Source organism: Grampus griseus (genome assembly GCF_964374135.1).
Source record: "Grampus griseus genome assembly, chromosome: 3".
NCBI classification, from domain to species: domain Eukaryota; kingdom Metazoa; phylum Chordata; class Mammalia; order Artiodactyla; family Delphinidae; genus Grampus; species Grampus griseus.
Window position 1 is genome coordinate 74,846,345 of NC_139019.1, and position 23,341 is coordinate 74,869,685.

A 23,341-nucleotide genomic window follows, 5' to 3' on the forward strand; every position below is an offset into this window, starting at 1 on the left:
CAGCAAGCTACAGTGCTGGACACCCTATGCCAAACAACTAGCAAGACAGGAACACAACCGCACCCATTAGCAGAGAGGCTGCCTGAAATCATAATAAGGTCACAGACACTCCAAAATATACCACTGAACACGGGCCTGACCACCAGAAAGACAAGATACAGTCTCATCCACCAGAACACAGTCACCAGTCCCCTCTACCAGGAAGCCTACACAAGCCACTGAAACAACCTTACCCACTGGGGGGAGACACCAAAAACAGTGGGAACTATGAACCTTCATCCTGCAAAAAGGAGACACCAAACACAGTAAGTTAAGCAAAATGAGAAGACAGAGAAACACACAGGAGATGAAGGAGCAAGGTAAAAATCTACCAGACGAAACAAATGAAGAGGAAATAGGCAGTATACCTGAAAGAGAATTCAGAGTAATGATAGTAAAGATGAAACAAAATCTTGGAAATAGAATGGAGAAAATAAAAGAAACGTTTAACAAGGACCTAGAAGAACTAAAGGGCAAACAAACAATGATGAACGACACGATAATTGAAATTAAAAATTCTCTAGAAAGAATCAATAGCAGAATAACTGAGGCAGAAGAACGGATAAGTGACCTGGAAGATAAAATAGTGGAAATAACTGCCACAGAGCAGAATAAAGAAAAAAGAATGAAAAGAATTGAGGACAGTCTCAGAGACCTCTGGGACAACATTAAACGCACCAACATTCGAATTATAGGGGTCCCAGAAGAAGAAGAGAGAAAGAAAGGGACTGAAAAAATATTTGAAGAGATTATAGCTGAAAACTTCCCTAATATGGGAAAGGAAATAGTCAATCAAGTCCAGGAAGTGCAAAGAGTCCCATACAGGATAAATCCAAGGAGAAACACACCAAGACACATATCAAATTATCAAAAATTAAATACGAAGAAAAAATATTAACAGCAGCAAGGGAAAAACAACAAATGACATACAAGGGAATCCCCATAAGGTTAACAGCTGATCTTTCAGCAGAAACTCTGTAAGCCAGAGGGAAGTGGCAGGACATATTAAAGTGATGAAAGGGAAAAACCTACAACCAAGATTACTCTACACAGCAAGGATCTCATTCAGATTTGATGGAGAAATTAAAATCTTTACTGACAACCAAAAACTAAGAGAATTCAGCACAACCAAACCAGCTTTACAACAAATGCTAAAGGAACTTCTCTAGGCAGGAAACACAAGAGAAGGAAAAGACTTACTATAACAAACCCAAAACAATTAAGAAAATGGTAATAGGCACATACATAATGATAACTACCTTAAACATAAATGGATTAAATGCTCCCACCAAAAGACATACACTGGCTGAATGGATACAAAAACATGACTTGTATATACGCTGTCTACAAGAGACCCACTCAGACCTAGGGACACATACAGACTGAAAGTGAGGGGATGGAAAAAGATATTCCATGCAAAGGGAAATCAAAAGAAAGCTGGAGTAGCAATCCTCATATCAGACAAAATAGACTTTAAAATAAAGATTATTACAAGAGACAAAGAAGGACACTACATAATGATTAAGGGATCAATCCAAGAAGAAGACAGAACAACTGTAAATATTTATGCACCCAACATAGCAGCACCTCAATACATAAGGCAAATGCTAACAGCCATAAAAGGGGAAATGACAGTAACACAATCATAGTAGAGGACTTTATCACCCCACTTTCCCCAATGGACAGATCACCCAAAATGAAAATAAATAAGGAAACACAAGCTTTAAATGAAATATTAAACAAGATGGATTTAATTGATATTTATAGGACATTCCATCCAAAAACAACAGAATACACTTGCTTCTTAAGTGCTCATGGAACGTTCCCCAGGATAGATCATATATTGGGTCACAAATCAAGCCTTGGTAAATTTAAGAAACTTGAAATCTATCAAGTATCTTTTCTGACCACAATGCTATGAGATTAGATATCAATTACAGGAAAAAAATCTGTAAAAAAATACAAAAACATGGAGGCTAAACAACACATAACTCAATAACCAAGAGATCACTGAAGAAATCAAAGAGGAAATAAGAAAAACCTAGAAACAGATGACAATGAAAACACAACAACCCAAAACCTATGGGATGTAGCAAGAGCAGTTCTAAGAGGGAAGTTTATAGCAATACAATCCTACCTCAAGAAACAAATAACACCTCAAAGAAAAAACCTAACCTTACACCTAAAGCAATTAAAGAAGAACAAAAAAACCCCAAAGTTAGCAGAAGGAAAGAAATCATAAAGATCAGATCAGAAATAAATGAAAAAGAAATGAAGGAAATGATAGCAAAGATCAATAAAACTAAAAGCTGTTTCTTTGAGAAGATAAACAAAATTGATAAACCATTAGCCAGACTCATCAAAAAAAAAAAAGGGAGAAGACTTAAATCAATAGGATTAGAAATGCAAAAGGAGAAGTAACAACGGACACTGCAGAAATACCAAGGATCATTAGAGATCACTACAAGCAACTATATGCCAATAAAATGGACAACCTGGAAAAAATGGACATATTCTAAGAAAAGCACAACCTTCCGAGACTGAACCAGGAGGAAATAGAAAATATAAACAGACCAATCACAAGCACTGAACTTGAAACTGTGATTAAAAATCTTCCAACAAACAAAAACCCAGGACCAGATGGCTTCACAGGCGAATTCTACCAAACATTTAGAGAAGAGCTAACGCCTATCCTTCTCAAATGCTTCCAAAATATAGCAGAGGGAAGAATACTCCCAAACTCATTCTATGAGGCCACCATCACCCTGATACCAAAACTAGACAAAGACATCACAAAGAAAGAAAACTACAGGCCAATATCACTGATGAACATAGATGCAAAAATCCACAACTAAATACTAGCAAACAGAATCCAACAGCACATTAAAAGGATCATACACCATGATCAAGTGGGGTTTATCCCAGGAATGCAAGGATTCTTCAATATATGCAAATCAAGCAATGTGATAAACCATATTAACAAACTGAAGGAGGAAAACCATACGATCATCTCAATGGATGCAGAGAAATCTTTTAACAAGATTCAATACCCATTTATGATAAAAACCCTCCAGAAAGTAGGCATAGAGGGAACTTACCTCAACATAATAAAGGACATATATGGGGCTTGCCTGGTGGCGCAGTGGTTGGGAGTCCGCCTGCCGATGCAGGGGACGCGGGTTCGTGCCCCGGTCCAGGAGGATCCCACGTGCTGCGGAGTGGCTGGGCCCGTGAGCCATGGCCGTTGGGCCTGCGCGTCCGGAGCCTGTGCTCCGCGGCGGGAGAGGCCACAACAGTGAGAGGCCCGCGTACCGCAAAAAAAAAAAAATAAAAAAAAAAAATAAAGGACATATATGACAAACCCACAGCCAACATCATTCTCAATGGTAAAAAAACTGAAACCATTTCCTCTAAGATCAGGAACCAGACAAGGGTGTCCATTCTCACCACTATTATTCAACATAGTTTTGGAATTTTAGCCACAGCAATCAGAGAAGAAAAAGAAATAAAAGGAATCCAAATAGGAAAAGAAGTAAAGCTATTATTGTTTGCAGATGACATGATACTATACATAGAGAATCCTAAAGATGCTACCAGAAAACTACTAGAGCTAATCAATGAATTTGGTAAAGTAGCAGGATACAAAATTAATGCACAGAAATCTCTGGCATTCCTAAACACTAATGATGAAAAATCTGAAAGAGAAATTAAGGAAACACTCCCATGTACCATTTCAACAAAAATAATAAAATACCTAGGATAAACCTACCTAAGGAGACAAAAGACCTGTATGCAGAAAACTATAAGACACTGATGAAAGAAATTAAAGATGATACAAAGAGATGGAGAGATATACCATGTTCTTGGATTGGAAGAATCAACATTGTGAAAATGACTCTACTACCCAAAGCAATCTACAGATTCAATGCAAGCCCTATCAAACTACCACTGGCATTTTTCACAGAACTAGAACAAAAAATTTCACAATTTGTATGGAAACACAAAAGACCCTGAATAGCCAAAGCAGTCTTGAGAAAGAAACACAGAGCTGGAGGAATGAGCCTCTCTGACTTCAGACTATACTACAAAGCTACAGTAATCAAGGCAGTATGGTACTTGCACAAAAACAGAAATATAGATCAATGGAACAGGATAGAAAGCCCATAGATAAACCCACACACATATGGTCACCTTATCTTTCATAAAGGAGGCAAGAATATGCAATGGAGAAAAGACAGCCTCTGCATTAAGTGGTGCTGGGAAAACTGGACAGCTACATGTAAAAGAATGAAATTAGAACACTGCCTAATACCATACACAAAAATAAGCTCAAAATGGATTCAAGACCTAAATGTAAGGTCAGACACTATAAAACGCTGAGAGGAAAACATAGGCAGAACACTCTATGACATAAATCACAGCAAGATCCTTTTGGACCCACAAATGGGACCTAATGAAGCTTCCAAGCTTTTGCACAGCAAAGGAAAACATAAAGACTAAAAGACCACCCTCAGAATGGGAGAAAATATTTGCAAAAGAGGCAACTGACAAAGGATTAATCTCCAAAATATACAAGCAACTCGTGCAGCTCAATATCAATAAAACAAACAACCCAATCCAAAAATGGGCAGAAGACCTAAATAGACATTTCTCCAAAGAAGATATACAGATTGCCAACAAATACATGAAAGGATGCTCAACAACACTAATAATTAGAGAAATGCAAATCAAAACTACAATGAGGTATCACCTCACACCAGTCAGAATGGCCATCATCAAAAAATCTAGAAACAGTAAATGCTGGAGAGGGTGTGGAGAAGAGGGCACCCTCTTGCACTGTTGGTGGGAATGTAAATGTAAATTGATACAGCCACTATGGAGAACAGTATGGAGGTTCCTTAAAAAACTAAAAATAGAATTACCATATGACCCACAATCCCACTACTGGGCATATACTCAGAGAAAACCATAATTCGAAAAGATACATGCACCCCAATGTTCACGGCAGCATTATTTACAACAGCCAGGACATGGAAGCAACCTAAATGTCCATCAACAGAGGAATGGATAAAGAAGATGTGGTACACGTATACAATGGATTATTACTCAGCCATAAAAAGGAATGAAATTGGGTCATTTGTAGAGATGTGGATGGACCTAGAGACTGTCATACAGAGGGAAGTAAGTCAGAAAGAGAAAAACAAGTAGCGTATATTAACACATATATGTGGACTCTGGAAAAATGGTATAGATCATCTTATTTGCAAAGCAGAAATAGAGACACAGATATAGAGAACAAATGTATGGATACCAAGGGGGAAAGGGGGTGGGGTGGGAGGAACTGGTTGATTGGGATTGACATATATAAACTATTGTTACTAAGTATAAGACAGATAACTAATGAGAACATACTGTATACCACAGGGAACTCTACTTAATGCACTGTGATGACCTAAATGGGAAGGCAATCCAAAAAAGAGGGGCTATGTGTGTCTGTATAACTGATTCATCTTGCTGTACAGTAGAAACACAACATTGTAAAGCAACTATACTCCCATAAAAATTAATTTAAAAGAAAGACAAAGTGAGACACTGAAGATAAGTTAGGCCGTTAAGAAAACTCGGTAAGTGTAGATAAGGTACATATAGTAAGAACATTAAAGTTGTAACAAATTGGAAAAAGAGTTAGTCACATCAGTGTAGTCACTGGAAAATTTATTACTCTATGAGATAAATTCACAAAATACATAAAATAGCACTGTTCTGTAAAGGAGATAAGACAGGACAGCTATTTGTGAATAACGACATGCTTTTACTTATCAAATACGTAGAGAAAAAGTAGAATGTAGCATATTGCCAACATAAAATTTCCTTGATTTTCTTAATTTCAGATTAAGACGATGAAGGACTTTTTGTTGTTGTTGTTACTTCATTTTGTTGCTGTTCTTTTTGTTATTGTAAAAAATGACTCTGTTGTGATATAATTGCTGCTTAGAAATAACAGCTCGTGACACAAATATGACACAACCCACATAATCAGACTACAAAGAGCTTTAGAGTATAGAGAGAAAAACCTTTCCATTTTATTTTGTAGATCTGTGATATTCATGACCAATGAACTTCCTGTGCCATAAAATAATACTAAGTATAAAAACCCTACCGCCTTCACCAGAAGCCTTAAAGATTTACGATATCGGTATAAGGCAGGAAGAGTGGTTGAGTTGAGCAAGGTTGAGTTGAAAGGCATTATGGTGATGAGTCAGGTATATTCAAAGATAGTCACAAGTAGATAAAGTTGAACGGTTCTTGTTATGCCAAGCAGGATTTAAACAAACTTTTTAGCTGAGTTTGCCCTTGTTACAGAAGAAAAGCTTTAAGGATGTTCTTGCATTGATTACTCTAGTCAGGGTGCAGTCACCGTCTTCTGCATTCAAATTTGTACTCTGCTTACACTTTTAAGCAGGAGATACACAACTTGTTTAGTGAAAAAGTTTTCTATTACACTGCACAGTAAAATACACCTAACAGAAATGACAGCTTACGACCAATGAAACCAGTAATTTAGGATGTGACATGGGCTCAGAGAAGTAAATGAGAAGTAGAACAGAATTTTTGTTTATAGGATGCAATTCTTTTAGGTGCTGTGAGAATTATTTTTTGTGAAGGAGATTCCAAATTAGTTGATTTTGGTGCCATTACCATCATTAAGTTTGGGGCCTCTGTGAATGTCCCTGGAATCTCTCTACGAAACTATGAACTGAAGTAAAACAAATAGGGTGGTAGAATTTCTTGTAGTAATTTAAATTCAAGAATGACACTTGTCTTTTATGATTGACAGAAAAGTAGATGAAACACAAGGAAGAAACTGATGAATTTATAGAAGTTTCTCATAAGGATATGTTCTAGGGCAGGGGTCATTTGAAAGGAAGACAATGTGTGAAAGAGCCAATAGGCTTTCAGGGAGAGTGTGGAAGAATAGGACACTAGCAGGAAGGAGAGTGAAAGGGAAAGGGTCAGTGTGGAATTTAAGTAAATTGGAAGAGTGAAATAGGGAGAATGCTGAAGCATAGGAAAATTGAGGAGTTTAAAGACCGTACTTCTGTAGAAGATGTACTGGGAGGCTCTGAGACTCATGACGAGACATAACTAAAATCAGGACTTAGATAATCTAGAAAATAGAAAGAAGCAGGAGAGAAATGACAGAAAGTTTTTAACTCTCAAATATTGAAAAGCAAAGAACAATTTCTCTAAAACTATGGTACTTGATTGTTGGGTAAAATAATTTCTAATAATAATAACAGGAAGTTCTTGCTTTGCACAGTAGTGTGGGACTATACAGAGAAGCATACAAGCTGAAATCAGGCAAAGTGATCATAATAATCAATGAAAAAAAACTACGGTTGTTCCATGACCTTTTTTTGGTCAAAACGTTAAAAATCTTCTTACTGTCAGCTAAAAATGAATAGGGTCGGGGAATGAAAAAAAGAGTAAGACTAATTGTACTTAGTACATTATACTTCATCTTTAAAAAATTAGAAACAATGAGAATTAAGATGCTTTATTTCTTTGTAAAAAACTTATTAAGAGTAGCTTGAATAGTGCTTGCTTTCTTGTCATATAACTTATGATACAGTTCAAACAAATCTTTTCTATGCCTTGGCTAACTTTCACACTCCTAAGTGTGGATCAGCTTCCAACATTTTACCCTTCAAGCTTCCAATGTCATGAAATATCGCTGAGAGTTCATTTGATGTGAAGTGTTTTTTTTGCCAGTATCACTTCCTCTGGGACATCTTCATCTTTTCGTCACAGTGCTTTCCAATTTCACTTCCAGCATTTCATGTGTTTGCTTCACTTTCATCTTTGTTGGCCGGATCTCTCTTCTGACCATCCTTTTTTTTTTTTTTTTTTTTTTGCGGTACGCTGGCCTCTCACTGTTGTGGCCTCTCCCGTTGCAGAGCACAGGCTTCGGACGCGCAGGCTCAGCGGCCATGGCTCACGGGCCCAGCCGCTCCGCGGCATGTGGGATCTTCCCGGACCAGGGCATGAACCCGTGTCCCCTGCCTCGGCAGGCGGACTCTCAACCACTGCGCCACCAGGGAAGCCCCCTGACCATCCATTTTTATAAATACAGATAGTGCTACTGTGTATGAACTGAATAACAGATATGCAGTGTTTGGTCAGTGACAGATTTTGAAAAAAGGGATATAATTGGTCATTGATCATGATGTGCATCTGTTTATTTACATAGACAGTTGTACTTAATGCAATTACTAATAGTTAATATATTGTGGTAACTGAAATTTTGAACCTTGTTTTGGGGGGTTTGGTGTTATTTAACTAAACTATGGTAACTGAAATTTGTGTATATTAGAACGGTGCAAAGCAAGGACCACCTGTATTCACTGAGTTGTAACCATATGCCAGGTACTATTTTAACAGTCTCGTATGGATTATTTCACTTAATTCTGACCATAACCCAATAAGACTGTACTAGCATTATCCTCATTTTATACAGAGTATGACTGTAGATCTTCGTCTGGTCATATTACAGAATTAATTCTCCACACATTTAGGAGGATACAAATTTCTCACAGTCATGTTAAATCCAAAGCTCTTCTTCATAAATGCTGACTTAATACCATTAAAGAGTTTGAAATGACAAGTAACACATTCATTTGAAACGTATAGCTAGAGTAAAAAGTCAGGGTCTTATAATAGTAGGGAAGGAAGGTGGACACTTTGAGAAGATGCACTAGCTCTTAGATAGTAGTGGGGTACCATTTAATAAAGTGAGCTGTTAGTGAACTAAGAGTTACATTTGGGTCCTGAAGGAGTTCATAAGTCCTTAACCTTCCTCTTCACCTCACCTATTTCAATGATCAACCTGTGATTAGGAACCAAGAGAATCTCTGCAATGGATAAAAGACTTTTTTCCTAGGAGACTGTGAGTTCCTTGAGGGGCAAGAGTGATACCTAGCAATCTTATTTATTTATTTTATTTTTGGCTGCATTGGGTCTTCGTTGCTGTGCGTGGGCTTTCTCTAGTTGCAGAGAGCGGGGGCTACTCTTCGTTGCAGTGTGCGGGCTTCTCACTGTGGTGGTATCTCTTGTTGCGGAGCATGGGCTCTAGGCACGCGGGCTTCAGTAGTTGTGGCTCGCGGGCTCTAGAGCGCAGGCTCAGTAGTTGTGGCGCACGGGCTTAGCTGCTCCGCGGCATGTGGGATCTTCCCGGACCAGGGCTCGAACCCATGTCCCCTGCATTGGTAGGCAGATTCTCAACCACTGCACCACCAGGGAAGCCCCTCTAGCAATCTTTAGAGTCTAAACTAGTGCCTAGTACATATTAAGTACTCAATAAATCTTTGTACAATTAAGGAATAAATATTTATAGTTAGTTTCTTACCCCAAGAGAACCAAGAATAACTCAAGTTTGAAGTAAGACATGGGATTAGGCTCTAATTTCAGGGGAAATTAATTAAGTCAACAACTAATCAATTGGTAAAAATAATTAAATTTGGATTTTCTAAAATTTAAGCTTTGCTGCCAGTGTTGATTTTATATGCTTGATATTATTTCTGAAGAAAAGCAAAACCAAGTAATGTTGAGGGATTATTCCTTCAAAAGAGAAGTGCTATAAAAATCTAAACTACAATGGTTATGGAAAACTATACTTTTTACTATAAAATTCAACCTGCATATCATGTAGTTCCACAAATAGCTTTCCCACATATTGGTTATATTTAATCACTTGTATCTGTGGCCTTAAATTAACAATGTCTTATTTTAAATTTAATCACTATTCTTCTGGAAACTAAGCAGGAAAGGTGTGGCTACTTTGCCACACAAATTAAAATGGAAAGAAGACTCAATTTCTTTGAAGGCAATTTATTAAAAGGAAATTAAAAGTAAAAACTTCACTTTGCTCTTTTAAAATGTCTGAAACTAGCTAAAAACAAAAGAATCTCTAAGCCAATACTGATTTTAGAAAGTTATTAGAAAATTTCAATTTACGGTCTCTTACAAAAGTCTCACTTATAAAGATCATTGCTATACAAAGCTTAAAATGATATATATGTTTATTTGCCCAAAATTTTAAACAAGTAACTTCTATAGTACTTTAGAAATTAAGAAATTATGCAAAATAACTGAATTTTGTCAAGGATTGTACCATGAGATTATTCAAAACATGCATAAACTAGCTGGTACATGATTTCTTTATTTATTGGTATAACATATTGAATACTTGGGGTGAAATATGTATGGTTGAAGGGGATATTATGATAGAGATAATACGAATGGAAATACTAGTACCAGTTCTCAAAGAATATTTAGACATCATATATCAGTTAAACCAATGTCAATACCTAAAAGCTGAAGTCATTGATCAAATCATCTTTAAAATATTTTTCATTAAATAAAACTATTTTCCTTTAAAGAAGGACTATATTTTAAGAACTATGATGAGACAAAATCTTTTAAAAATATACCCCTGCTTTAAAGTGCTGATAATCAACTTAGAACATCTTAGGATTTTACAAATGGTAAATACTTGACCTATCTATGGTGCCTAATGTTCTCTTTGCATTTTCATTTCAGTAACACAGAATATTTAGTTTAGAAGTTCTGAATCACTACTAGAAAGCAATGCAGTTTCTCTGAAGGGGTATGTTTTGGGGGTATTTTTGCCAGCAGACAGATTTATCGCTGGTGACTTGATGTCTGTCTGTGACAAGACAGAGCAGGCAGGGAGGGTGTAGATGGGAGGCACATATCACACGGCTGGTCAAAGAGAAGTGAAGGGCAGTGGACCCAGGCAAACCACACAGGTCAGGAAGGGGCAGGCAGAGATGCTGGGCTGGGGGAGATGTGATTCCATAGGTTGCAGGACAAAGAGTCTCTAGGTGGGGGACAATGAAGCCAGGGAGACACAGAAGACAAAAATTATAAGAAAAGAACCACACATAGAGACTAAACGAGATGACAGAGGGAGAGTCGGAGAGCAATATACAGACCCAGGGAGAGCCATGCAGAGCACTGACCCAGACAGCTGACAGAGGAAAGGAGAAAAAGAGGACAAGTGAAGCACAGACTGCCATGGAAGGGGAGATCAATACTTAATATCTGTTTAAAAAGAATGAAGATCTCTGTCTTAGGTATCACTGGTCCCGACTTACTTTTCTAACAACTAGGGACATAGCACTAAGAGCCATGAGACACTGCTATGGGGACTGTAAAAATAATATCTCTCACAAATTAACGCATAACTTAAACAATTTTCAAGTACAAATATAAATTCATATTATTTGGTTATTTATCCAAAAGCATTCCAAAATAATTAAAAACTTTTTATCTTTAAAGGGAAAAGTTAGCTCAGTAAAAGGAGAGTTGCCACCTTTACTGCCAAATTCTTTGACGAATTTTTCACAAATTGGTTCAGAAAGCTGTAAAAAACATGGTGGCTATTTTTAATTTTTTTTTAAAGTGAGATTTCTGGAGTGAGACTACTTTTCACTGTGATTACTGGAAAACTGGAAAAGTCAAAAATCACAGGATAATATTGGACCTGATTAAGTATATATATATAATCAGGGCAAATATTGGTGATCTACATAAATATCATTCGTATAGTTGGATTATTTTAAATGAGTATTTGATCAGTTATTTCCCCAAAGTGCCTGATTCCAGCTAATTACAATGAATAATTCGCTGAAAACACAAGAATTTCTAGTGGTCAACTTTCAGAACACTCATCCCTGATATTAACTAATAATTATAAGGTAGCACAGAACAATGAATAGGGAGACTAACCTATGAATAACAGCTACAGTAATGAACAAAAACTGCCTGAAAAGTGCTATTTAGTTAATGAAAACACCACTTAAAGAATTAGAATGTATACCCTTTGAATGGAAGAAAGAGGAGTGCTAGAATTCTTGAGCAGTACATGTAGTCAAAAGTGGTACAGTATCATATATGCTAAGATGTCTTGAATTTTAAAGTCTGTTTACAAGGCAAAGTATAGATTTTCAATTACCTAATTAATTTGAGCTATGTCTAAAAACATACTAGACAACTCAATTTGTCTACACATTCTGAATGAAACATTTTTCATTGGTATCTTTAGAAGGAAGTGATTATTCACTAATAAAGAAAAGATATAACTCCTTAGTGTCATTTCCTCAAGATATGTTTTCAGCAATAAAGTGAAGTGAATATTTAGCAAATATTCAGTATTTTAGTCAGTGTAAACAGTCTGGATTATTTAAGCAAAGAAAAATTAGGGTTCCATTAATGGCCCCTTTCTATATCCAGAATAAGACAGGATCATCTAAATACAGTAAGTTTTCAAGTTTAATTCTTATCTCCTAAGATATCTACCTTGGTTCTTTTTTTCCCCCCTTTTCTTTTCTTCTTTTTTTTTTTAACCATTTATACTGTTAATTTTCTAAATTTTACACAGATTTACATCAAGTGTTCTAAGTAAGCTGAAATAAAAAAGAAAAAACTAACTCAAGTCATGACAAAGGCAAGAAAAACTGAGATGGATACAAGTTTGGGGAGGGAATATATTGACAGGAATCAGAGATCTAGACCGCATAGTTTTAATGAATCTAGGTTCATGTACTTCCTTAATGGTAGATGGAAAGAGCTTTCCATCCTGTGTGCCTGGTACAAAAGGGTCACAGGTATGTGAAAATACTCATCCTCTCACCCTTCAGGTCAGCCAGGAGGGGCTCTGTCCATTCAATTCTGGACATAAGCAACCTTCTCTTATGTCAAGGTTGCTTATGTCCAGAGTGCCATACAAATGTTATACTTTTCTGTACGTGTTGCTTAAGGAAGAGTGGAATAACTTTAATAACTTTCTGGTGACTATGCTTTACGGTTACCATAAACCTTAGAGGACTGGTAAAGTGGATCCGATAAGAAGGTCAGGTTTTCAAGAACCCAGAACAAGAGACTGCAGGGAGAACATAAGGGCGAAGACTTCAGACCTAAGTAGATACCCTGAAGTCTAGGAAAAGGATCTCTAAAGTCAGATAGGCAAATATGTACTGTCTTTACCAGTGGGAAACAGGAGAAGATCAGGACTAGAAGGAATGTCCTAGAAGTGTCATCTTCTCAGAGAGGCCTTCCCTGGCCACCTTCCTAAAAATTCGAATCTGTCCCTCCACATACACACACTTCAGGTCCTTTCTTTTGTTTTCTATTTCTCCTACCAATGACCACTATCTAACATACTACACATATACTCTCCTTACTTATCTTGTTTATTACTGTCTGTATCTCCTACTAGAATGTAAGCTCCACGTTGGGACCTTTATCTACTGTAATTCACTGCTATGTCCCTGGCATCTGCAGCAATGTCTGGTCCACACTGAATTCTTCTTGAATGAATGCATGCAGACTGAAAGCATATACCCAGACAGGCAGGGAGGGAGCACATTTGGACGGGGCTGAAAGTATGTGGGCCTGAGCAGCAGTACTTATCCACACCTAGGCCCAGTTAGAACCCACCTGGCAAAGAGTGGACTGTCAGTCATAGGCCAGCCGAAGCAAGCTGTGTCCAGACTTGTAAGAAGTCAGAAGATATCAGTGCTCTATAACCTTGTCTGCTTTCAAACATTTATATTTTGCTTTCCTTTCACCCAGAAGAATGTCTGCTCATACACAGTTAAAAATTATATTTGCTATTTTGGGGAAGTAACACACCACATAAGATCATTTCTAATTTCATCTTTACTGCTACCCTAGTTTCTTTCAGCTTTGTCTCCTGATTTCTATGTCCTACTGAACATTTTTCTTTTGACTATTAGTCTTCCTTTTGATTTCTCCATTATATTTTCTGTCTTTCTGTGACTACGGTTTTGTGACCCTTACCCATGTCACAGAGAACATAGGAAAACATGAATAACTAAGTTATTTGTTGTTTAAAAATAGAATTGGAGACAAGAAAATGGAAGGGAAAATATTTCTGCAAATGCTTTTTCCATTTCTACAGGATTAAAATAATCAATAATCGCTTTTAAATAAATGACAGTTTTAAATTCTAAAATGACTAATGAGAATATATAGTGCCACATTACATTTTCACAGTGCCTTCCTCTGGATGAACTTAAAATATCCCTCCAGATACCAAAAAATTGTCCTTGTAACATTTCATAACATTTCTATAAGTGAGGCAGATATTTGCTGTTGCCATTTTATAATAAACATAAACAACCAAAATGTGGGCTATACAATAAACATATATCCTATTAACCTATTACATGTTTCTCTGAATAACATGTTTTCAATGCGCCGATTTTCACTAGTACGAAATACTATTAAAATAAAGAAGTGGGGGAACCAGTCACTTGGCACGTATTCAAGATCCCTCAAATATCCACCGTTCACTATATGTTATAATAACTGAAAAGTCAGACTTCATTTTAAGTACAATATAAGATATAATGCTGACAATTCTTAAGTGTGGAGTTGTCAAGTATTACATTTGCTTTCAAAAGAAAAATAAAAACAATGTGACTGTACTGAAAATAATTATCAGTGTATTTTAAGTACAATTAAAAAACTTTATTATACCTGCTTTTAAAATATATATGCACAGGTAAACAACATTCATAAAATAGAGCTTTTATGAGCATTAGATCTATTTTGGGGGTAAAGGGAAACATATTTAGTAATAAAGGAAAAAATTCAATATTAAATGAGTATGTATTTTTACAGGCAATTTCATTGCTTTGACCATGAAATGTCTAGTCAAAAGATAAAAAGCAAAGTGTAACAGGAAAAAAAACTTCGTAATTTAGAAATCTGGAAAAAAGAAAGCCTTCACTAAATTGAACAGATAGTCTGGACATCCATTACTAACCTGTGGTCAGTACACATAGAAAATTTCAAATAATCTTAACAGTTTAAATTATAGTAACAGGGTTATTAATCAGAGAATTTCAAGTCTTTCAAAGGTACTTAAACAACATTTGCCATTTCTACTTGAATTTCCTGCCATCACCTCAACTATCATTATCTCAATTAAGTAGGTCATAAAACAATTTCATCATTTCTTGCCCATAATTGATTTCCCCTTCCAGCTCCCCTGTACTTCTGGTAATGACATTTTCATTATCCCAGTTACTTTTCATCGGAGCTTATCATTGTCTTCTCCCTCCCCTTAGCTTCCACCTTCAATCTGTTTATCATCAAGGAGTGTAGATTCTTCCCAAGTCATATTTGTTACAGCTCTCCTATCCTCTCTGTTCCCACTGCCACCACTCCAATTCACACCATCAACCACATATACTGGCTTTATTGTCACATCCTGCTGAGTCTACTGCCTCCGGCTTCTTGCTCCTGTTTTTTATTCATTTACTAAATTAATCTTCTTTAAAATTCCATTTTTATCACGTCATAATAATGTTGATCATGTCATAAAAAATGTTCAACATTTTTTTAGGACTCTTTGAGGGAAATCACTGGTTTTGATTGAAAACCTGTTCAATTTTTATAAGTAGGTATGGAAAATGCTGGGGGTACTGGCCCTAACTGTTCTCTCAATTGATGCAACCTAGTGTTGATGCCAGATTCAAAAGGAGCAAACTACCCACTGGCAGAGGGCCAGGAAACAGTTTTTTTGGGGAAAAAAAGTCATTATAAGCTATTGTTCACTGCTATGTCCCCAGCTTCCAGAACAGCATCTGGAACATAATAATTGCTCAATAAATATTTGAGGAATAAATGGATGCAGGTTTCCCCTACTATCTGAAAGTAGAGTAACTCCTGTGAAACCTTTTGTAAGCCAAAATGATGTAAAGTGCAGAAGCAACTACCTTAGGGCACTCTTGCTAGCGGATGCCCAAAATAAATCGAGATAAGGCACAGAGGTTTACATGCACAGTTAAGCTATGGCAACTTGATGTTGAGATGCAGAGTGTAGTTCCCAGAGAAGGAGCTTAGTGGTGCCACTCTTGCAGCTCAGGGTACTTGCTGCCTCTATAACGGCTCCCTGAAAACAAATGCTGAATGCTATTTTTGCTTTCACCTTTCTTCCTAAAAGCAAAAATCCTCTTTGGATTTCCTTCTGTTAATGAAAACAGGTACTAATGCAGGTCTTTCATAAAAGTGAAGTGGCATAAAGTAAGCTTTCATAAAGTGGGGGACAATTGTGTATGCTGCGGAGTGTACAAGAAATCTCCTTTTGATTTAAGCCAAATTTGTTGGAATAAACACCCACAGGAAATAGAAGGTTACAGAAAGTAGCAAGCTCTGTTCTACGAAAAATTTGGTCAGAGAAGAGCTGAACAGTATAAGCTTAAGTATAAGCTCAGAGAAGAGCTCACAACTTAGTATAGGATCAAATGAGTGTGATAAAGAAGAAACAATATCTTATCTTTGGTAAACTGTACCACAAAGTCTAATGAGGTAGTAGAAGAGAAAGGGTAGAAATAAATTGTCTTCAAAGAGCATTTTAATGCCTTTTTTTGAAAGAGTTGCTCTTAAACCCTAAGGTATCAGAGAAGAGAAGAACCTTACAAAGATTTAGTCTCAAAAAAAGTTAAGGTTTCTTTCTGCTTAGGCTTGAGCGACCACCAGAGTTGAAGTAAGCCTGTTGTATTAATTATCCACTGCTGTGGAACAAGTCGTCTCCAAAATTCACAGCTTAAAACAAAACACATTTATCAGTCCCAGCACCTGAGGGTCCTGGATCTGAGTGTGGCTTCGCTGGATGACTGGCTCAGGGCCTCTCACAAGGCCACAGTCAAGGTGTTGGCTGAGGTTGCAGTCATCTCAAGGCTCAACTGGGAGGGGATCCTTTTCCAAGGTCACTCTCGTGGCTGTTGGCAGCCTTCAGATCATCACTGGCTCTCAGCCAGAGACACCGATTCCTTACCACATAGGCCTCTGCATGAGCAGCTCACAACATGGCAGCTGGCTTCCATCAGAGGGAGCAAGCAAGAGGACAAGCAATAGCCTGAGATCTGCCAGCATTCACTGGTATTACCATGCTCCCCACTATCCTTAAGCAGCAGGCTTGATAGAATGGTGGAATGACTTTTTGAACAGTTACAGTGCCTGGTTAGGTGACACCACCTTGTAGAGCTGAGACAATGTCCTCCCAGGTGCGTTATGTGCTCTACATCAGCCTTTAATACACTGTGATGTTTCTCCCAGATCTCGGAATGAGGAGTAGAAATGGGGCTGGATTCTCTTCTCAATACCCTTAGTAATCTACTAGCAAAACTACTGCTTCCCATTCCCATGACTTTAGGCTCTGTTGGTCTAAAGGTTCCATACGGAGGAATGCTTCCATGAGGTGTCACAACGATTCCACTGAACTGAAAGCTGAAACTGCCATCTTGCCACTTTGGAATCCTTATACCACTGGATTAACAAGCAACAGAGATTGTTACTATATTGGCTAGGGTGATTGATCCTGATTACTAAGGAAAAATTGAGTTGCTACTACACAATGGGGGTAAATAGGAGTGTTTGTAGTGCAGGAAATTCTCTAGGTCATCTGTTAATGTTTTCTGTGATTCGTGTCAATAGAAAACTACAATAATGCAAGTCAGGCAGGACTGCTAACAGCCCTGACCCTTCAGAAATGAAGATACAGGTCATCCCACCAGGCAAGAGACCATGACCAGTTGACGTGTTTGCTGAAACCAAAGAGAATATGGAATGAAGGTAGTTACACATACCAGCTACAACTACATGACCAGTTGCAAAAATAAGGAATGTAATAGTTATGAGTATTTCCTCATTTTGATATGAATATATATACTAAATATTTTTGTTTTCTTCTCTCTTATTCCCTTAACATCTCATGTAAGATGTGTCAATAGTTATTAGCTTTATCTCTCAGTATTTAAACTACAGGATACCAAAGATGAGAAGAATGAACTATCAGCCAAGGACAAAAAATGGGCTTTGTATCCTCCTTCTTAGTGTGTTTTCGATTGTACACGGGATAGTTGTATCATGTTAGGTGGAAGCAAGACTTCATTAAGGTCTTCGTTTGGAGATTTTCTGGTTTAAGGAGATGTATATGAGTGCCAAGTTGACAAGGGGTGAACTGTGGAGGCTCTGTAATGTGGCAATTTGGCTAGGTTGAACTACATTTCCCAGAATTCCTTTTCAATCTGTGTGTCTCCAGTTAGAATGGTACAAACGGGAGACTTCTGTGGGAAATTTGGAGAGTTAAAGTCAAGCAGCAACAATTTCAAGCTCACACATGTTGTTTATCTGCTGGTTCACTTGGTGGCACAAGGCAGTGGTTACCACGACAAAGGGCACTGGCTTCTACAGGACACCCATACCACCAAGGACAGAAGCCACAAGAACTGACATGGGTTTAAGTCCATCTTCATGGGCTCCAGCTCATGCTTATGGGTTCCAGCTCATTCTTGCTCTCCACCCCTTTACATAACATCTTCCCTTAACAACTGTCTGCTCTGTAGACTCAGCTCCAGCATCGTTTGCCAAGTCGACATTCTTATAGAGACTGCGTAACCAGCTCTGATCAAATCCCAGGTCAAATCTCTGTAATAAATCCTTTACTATATATAGTCAATCCTCATTATTTGTGAATTCCATATTTCTGAATTCACATACTTATTAAAATTTATTTGTAAACCCCCAAATCAATACTCATGGTGCTTTTGTGGTCATTTGTGGATATGCACATGTGCAGCGTGGTAAAAAATTTGAGTTGCTCAACACACACATTCCTAACTAAGGTGAAACAAGGCCATGCTTCGCCTTCTTGTTCCAGTTCTTGTACTGTAAACAAGTGTCCTTTTCGCAGACTATTTAGTGCCATGTTTTTCACATTTTTGTGCTTTTGTTGGTGATTTTGTTCTCTGAAATGGCGTCCAAGTATAGTGCTGAAGTGTTAAGACAGTGATGTGTCTTATGGAGAAAATAAGTCCCATTAGGGCATGAGTTACAGTGCTGTTGACTGTGAATTCAATGTTAGTGAATCAACAATATATATTAAATAAGGCGTCTTTAAACTGAAACACTCATAAAACAAAGTTATGTATTGATAGGTCAATGAAAATGTGACCAGAAGCTTGCAGGAACCTAACCCTGTATTTTCCCTAGGAGTGATGATTCAGTATTCACTAATTCAGTGTTCTCAGATACTTTATAGAACATAATCACTGATAATAAAGACAATATATTGTAATTAATGTACACCACACACACACACACACACACACACACACACACACAGTAGCATATATATCACCTAGTAGTCTGTTGCTCTGACTGAACCCTGATTGACAGACCTGAAAGGTTTAGTTATAATGATAGTGAAGCTCAGTTCAAGTTTAGGTATTAATGATGGTGAAATTTAATTATAATAATAGTTCTTTACCTAGTAGTTGAACTGTTCTCCAAATTATTTCCTTCAAATATGTAAACATGTATGCAACTTTGCTTAGCGATTAGCTATCTCTTATGGTTGTTATATGAGGTAGTTCATGTTCAAAACTTCTACTCATTCTCTGGCATCTATGACCAAAGCAAACCCATTTCTGTTCTGTAACATAACCAGACACCACTGCTCAGTTTGTGTTTACTATCAAAATTGTGAAAGCCAAAATCAGAAAGTAATGAAAAATGTCACTCTTTCCTCTTATCTAGAGATTAGAGACTAAAGTAACCCACCTTTTAGGATGGAAATCAATGCCACTCTTCAACTGTCTGGAGCTCGCCTGCTTCCTCAGGTGCTCACCCCGCTACCTCTTTTCTTTCAGTGGACAGGCCAGTCTTGTCTTTGCCCCCTATGAGTATCTTCCGATCCGTTCCAGCCCTTACTCCTTATACTGCTCTGTTTCTTTTGCCTAGAATACCACCCTGCATGTCCTCCTATAATCCAAGTCCTATCTAACACACAAGGTCCAGCCAAAATCTTTTACGTGAAAAACTTCTCTAGACTCTAGGCCACAGGAATGTCTCTTCTCTGAACTCACAGTCTTGACTGCCTATTGGATCACTGAATTGGTAATCAATCAGAGACAAATACTCTGAGATCCTGTACAGCGATCCAGTCCTTGTCCTAATTTTCAATTTATGTACATCTAATCTCCCTAAGCTTCAACAGCAACTGTCTAAATTACTCTCACGTTGTTTCACCTATTCATCTTTACAGAGTTGGATGGTAAGCATCTTCAGCTACTTAATGTACTTCTGGTAGTAGGTCAGACCCATGCTGTATGTTACCAATAATTCATTCAAAGATTCAAGGCAGAACAACATGCTTAATTCACAAAATAGAATTCCACATTTCATTAGCATATTTTTTCACCTTAATAAAAAGCACTCTATACATCTCTCATCAAACACATACCTGCTGAGACTCGCGGACAGTCAGGCAGCATGGACTCCACTGATGTGTCTAACGGTTCTGAACTAGAGACCCAATTACAACAGTTCTGCAATGTAATAGAGACAATGTTCTGTTGAAACATAATTTAAGGCAAGACCAGCTTGTTAGGCTGTAGAGATTAATTTATCCTATACAATCAACCACTATAAGTATACTCTATTTTCCATACTCTGTAAAAAATTCTCTTATGTAAATAGTCAGTAATTATTCATGACCAATATGACTGTGGAAAAGAGTTCATCTTCTACAATTCAGCAAGTTATCTGTCCTGATATTAAGAAGACATGTAACCTTCTGTGAACTATGATGCAATATACTCATAAGAGAAGGCTAGGATTTTAATTAAAGGAAATTGAAAAGGGTATCTATTTTTAACTTGTAGATGGAAATAAATATTAATTTGAATATGTGAAAGAATAGTGATATTTTAAAACTATATTCTTTGTCTTTGTAATACTAGAGGAAATAAATTTTGCAATTACTCCTCAAAATCTGGCCCATATAAATATACTATCATTTAATTTTTACTTCAACTTGGTTCAATGAAGGCTGTATCAAACAGTTCAAAAGAAACACAACCTGGTGAATTGTAGCTGTGTGTCTGAGGACACAAAGGCTTCAATATTAAGAATAAACCTCTAAGATAATGATGATTTACAACTCAGACAGATGAAATAAAAATAATCTATATTCCTTCCATACATTTTAAGTGTGTATTTGAAGTCTGGCTTTAAAAATGTGATTAACCTCATATGGCTTTAAAAAAATTTCCAACATACACACGTGCACACACACACACACACACACACACGCAGACAGACACACACACAAACACAATGAATTTCCAGACAGATTTTATTTCAAAAGAAATCATCCTATCAATCATATTGGAAAAATCGCTGATTGCTATTCTGGTAAACAAGCATGTATTGTGTATTTTTAGATGCTTGCTGTCCTGGTTGTGCACCATGGAATCCGTCCTCACTGTGGAAAGATCCTTGACTGGTAGATCAAGTGTCTTATTGTATTTCCTTAATTCATTCTGTCTGGAAGAAGATGTCAGCTGTGTTGCAGTGAGGAGAGAATTTCAAAGGCCCCAGTCCCCACCAATAAAGGCCGAGGAATAGCTTTTGAATAGATTTGTCAAGGCAACCCTACTGTTCTGGGACCAGGGAGAGCAGGAATAACATAAAGGAAGGGTTGCTGTATGAGATTAGAAAGTGAAGTTCACAAAGCATGGCAGATTTTTGTAAGAAACAGTAGATCAATGAAACTATTGAACTGTGCGGAAAAAAAAAAACATGAAAACAAACACAACATCTAGTAATGTTCTTAACTGCTTTGCTTTCTCTCTTTTTACATTTAAAATGGATAAAATATTACTATCTTCATGTATTATAAAAGCTTGAGGGTTTAAAGTGGATATGTATTCTATAATTTTCACTCCTAATCTTAATTAGCAGCTGAATGCAAAATTATACAATGTAAGGGAGAAGAAATTATAAAAGAAATAGGGTTTTAGAAGATATTTCGTACATTTGAAATAAATAAAATTAATATTACTATTGATAGAATACCACCTCAGAGAGTTCTAGATAATACAGAAGATTAGCACACAATTAGCCAGCTTTTATATACAGTGTGACACTTGCTTGTAAGAAATGAGTATTCTCCAAAGCAGTGTCAAGATATGTAAATGGATGATTTGTTTTATCATTCATCACAATCCCTAATAAATTCAAAAATCATGACTTCTATAGGTACTAAAAATAGGTTTCCAATGATACAGGGAGATAGCTTCAATGAAGAATGACTTTCTCTTTCTCTCTCTTTTTCTTAAACAATTTAGTCTTTTCAATGACAGCAATTAGCTCTACCGACAGACAGGCAGCGATTAGGTATATATTTTAATTATTATTCATCCTAGTAGTACCTCCAAATCTGATGAAAGTCGGCTATTACCCAGGTGATATGTCAGTCTTAATACTGTTCACTTACACTTCACATATGTAAAACTATGTCTTATAGGATATTTCCAGTATTAGTAACAGTGATGGTACATTATAGTATTAAGGCGATTAGTCATTTTCTAACTCATCATTGACATTAAAAGCTGAACAAAATGGATCTTATCCAGGTCACCTTTAACTCAAATATTTAAAACAAAATACAGGTTTACATTTTATGATTCTGAAATTTCAGTTTTTATCTAGGCACATGTTTAGGCTTTGATCTCTCATAAAAGTAGGGTAGAAAACAAACATCCTATAATTAAAGTAAATGTGTCCAAAAGTTCTCTGCAATGACAAAGTACTGGTATAGAATTGTAAAGGTTTGATACTATAAGTTGACACATACGTATGGTGTGTGCATGTTTGTGTGATATTTCTATCCCACTGGGAAAGATAGAGAGAGAAAAGGACAAAACAAGCTAAAAATATGTTTGCCATATGATAGAGTATAATGAAACAAAATAATGTAAACAAACTGGGAAATATATGTAAAGAAGGAAATACGAGAAAGACATACAGCCATTACATATGAATTCAATCTATCTGAAATTCCATCTTATCAAATGGAACCCCCTATTCTGAGATGTGTTTTTATAGTTTAGAAACCAAATCTCTTTTCACTGTTTTTCTAATGCTTATTTTATCCCTCTTCTCAATGCCCCAATTTGCACCCTATTCCAGTTCTTCAGTTGAGATGAACACTAGCTAAGTGTCTTGGATGACGACAGAAGCAGCCCACTAGGAAGGCCCTATCTAAACCCAGATCATGCTGGAGTGTGTTCCCAGACCTCAGAGATCTTATTCTCAGTTGCCCTGAGCAGACAACAAGGCATGCTGGACTAGAGGTACCAACAGAGCCATGCTTGAGCCTCAGATGCAGCCCCGCCTCATC

At 37.0% G+C, this 23,341-nt stretch overlaps 1 protein-coding gene across 3 annotated transcripts in view; it reads right to left on the reverse strand.

Moving 5' to 3' along the window:
• Positions 1–23,341, reverse strand: part of ARB2A (ARB2 cotranscriptional regulator A) — a 419,560-nt gene that overhangs the window by 120,875 nt on the left and 275,344 nt on the right. For all 3 annotated transcript variants that reach the window (XM_082651759.1, XM_082651758.1, XM_082651757.1), the window contains one exon: positions 20,399–20,483. In XM_082651759.1, coding sequence (XP_082507885.1) covers positions 20,399–20,483 — 85 coding nt within the window. The remainder of the gene's footprint in view (positions 1–20,398; positions 20,484–23,341) is intronic.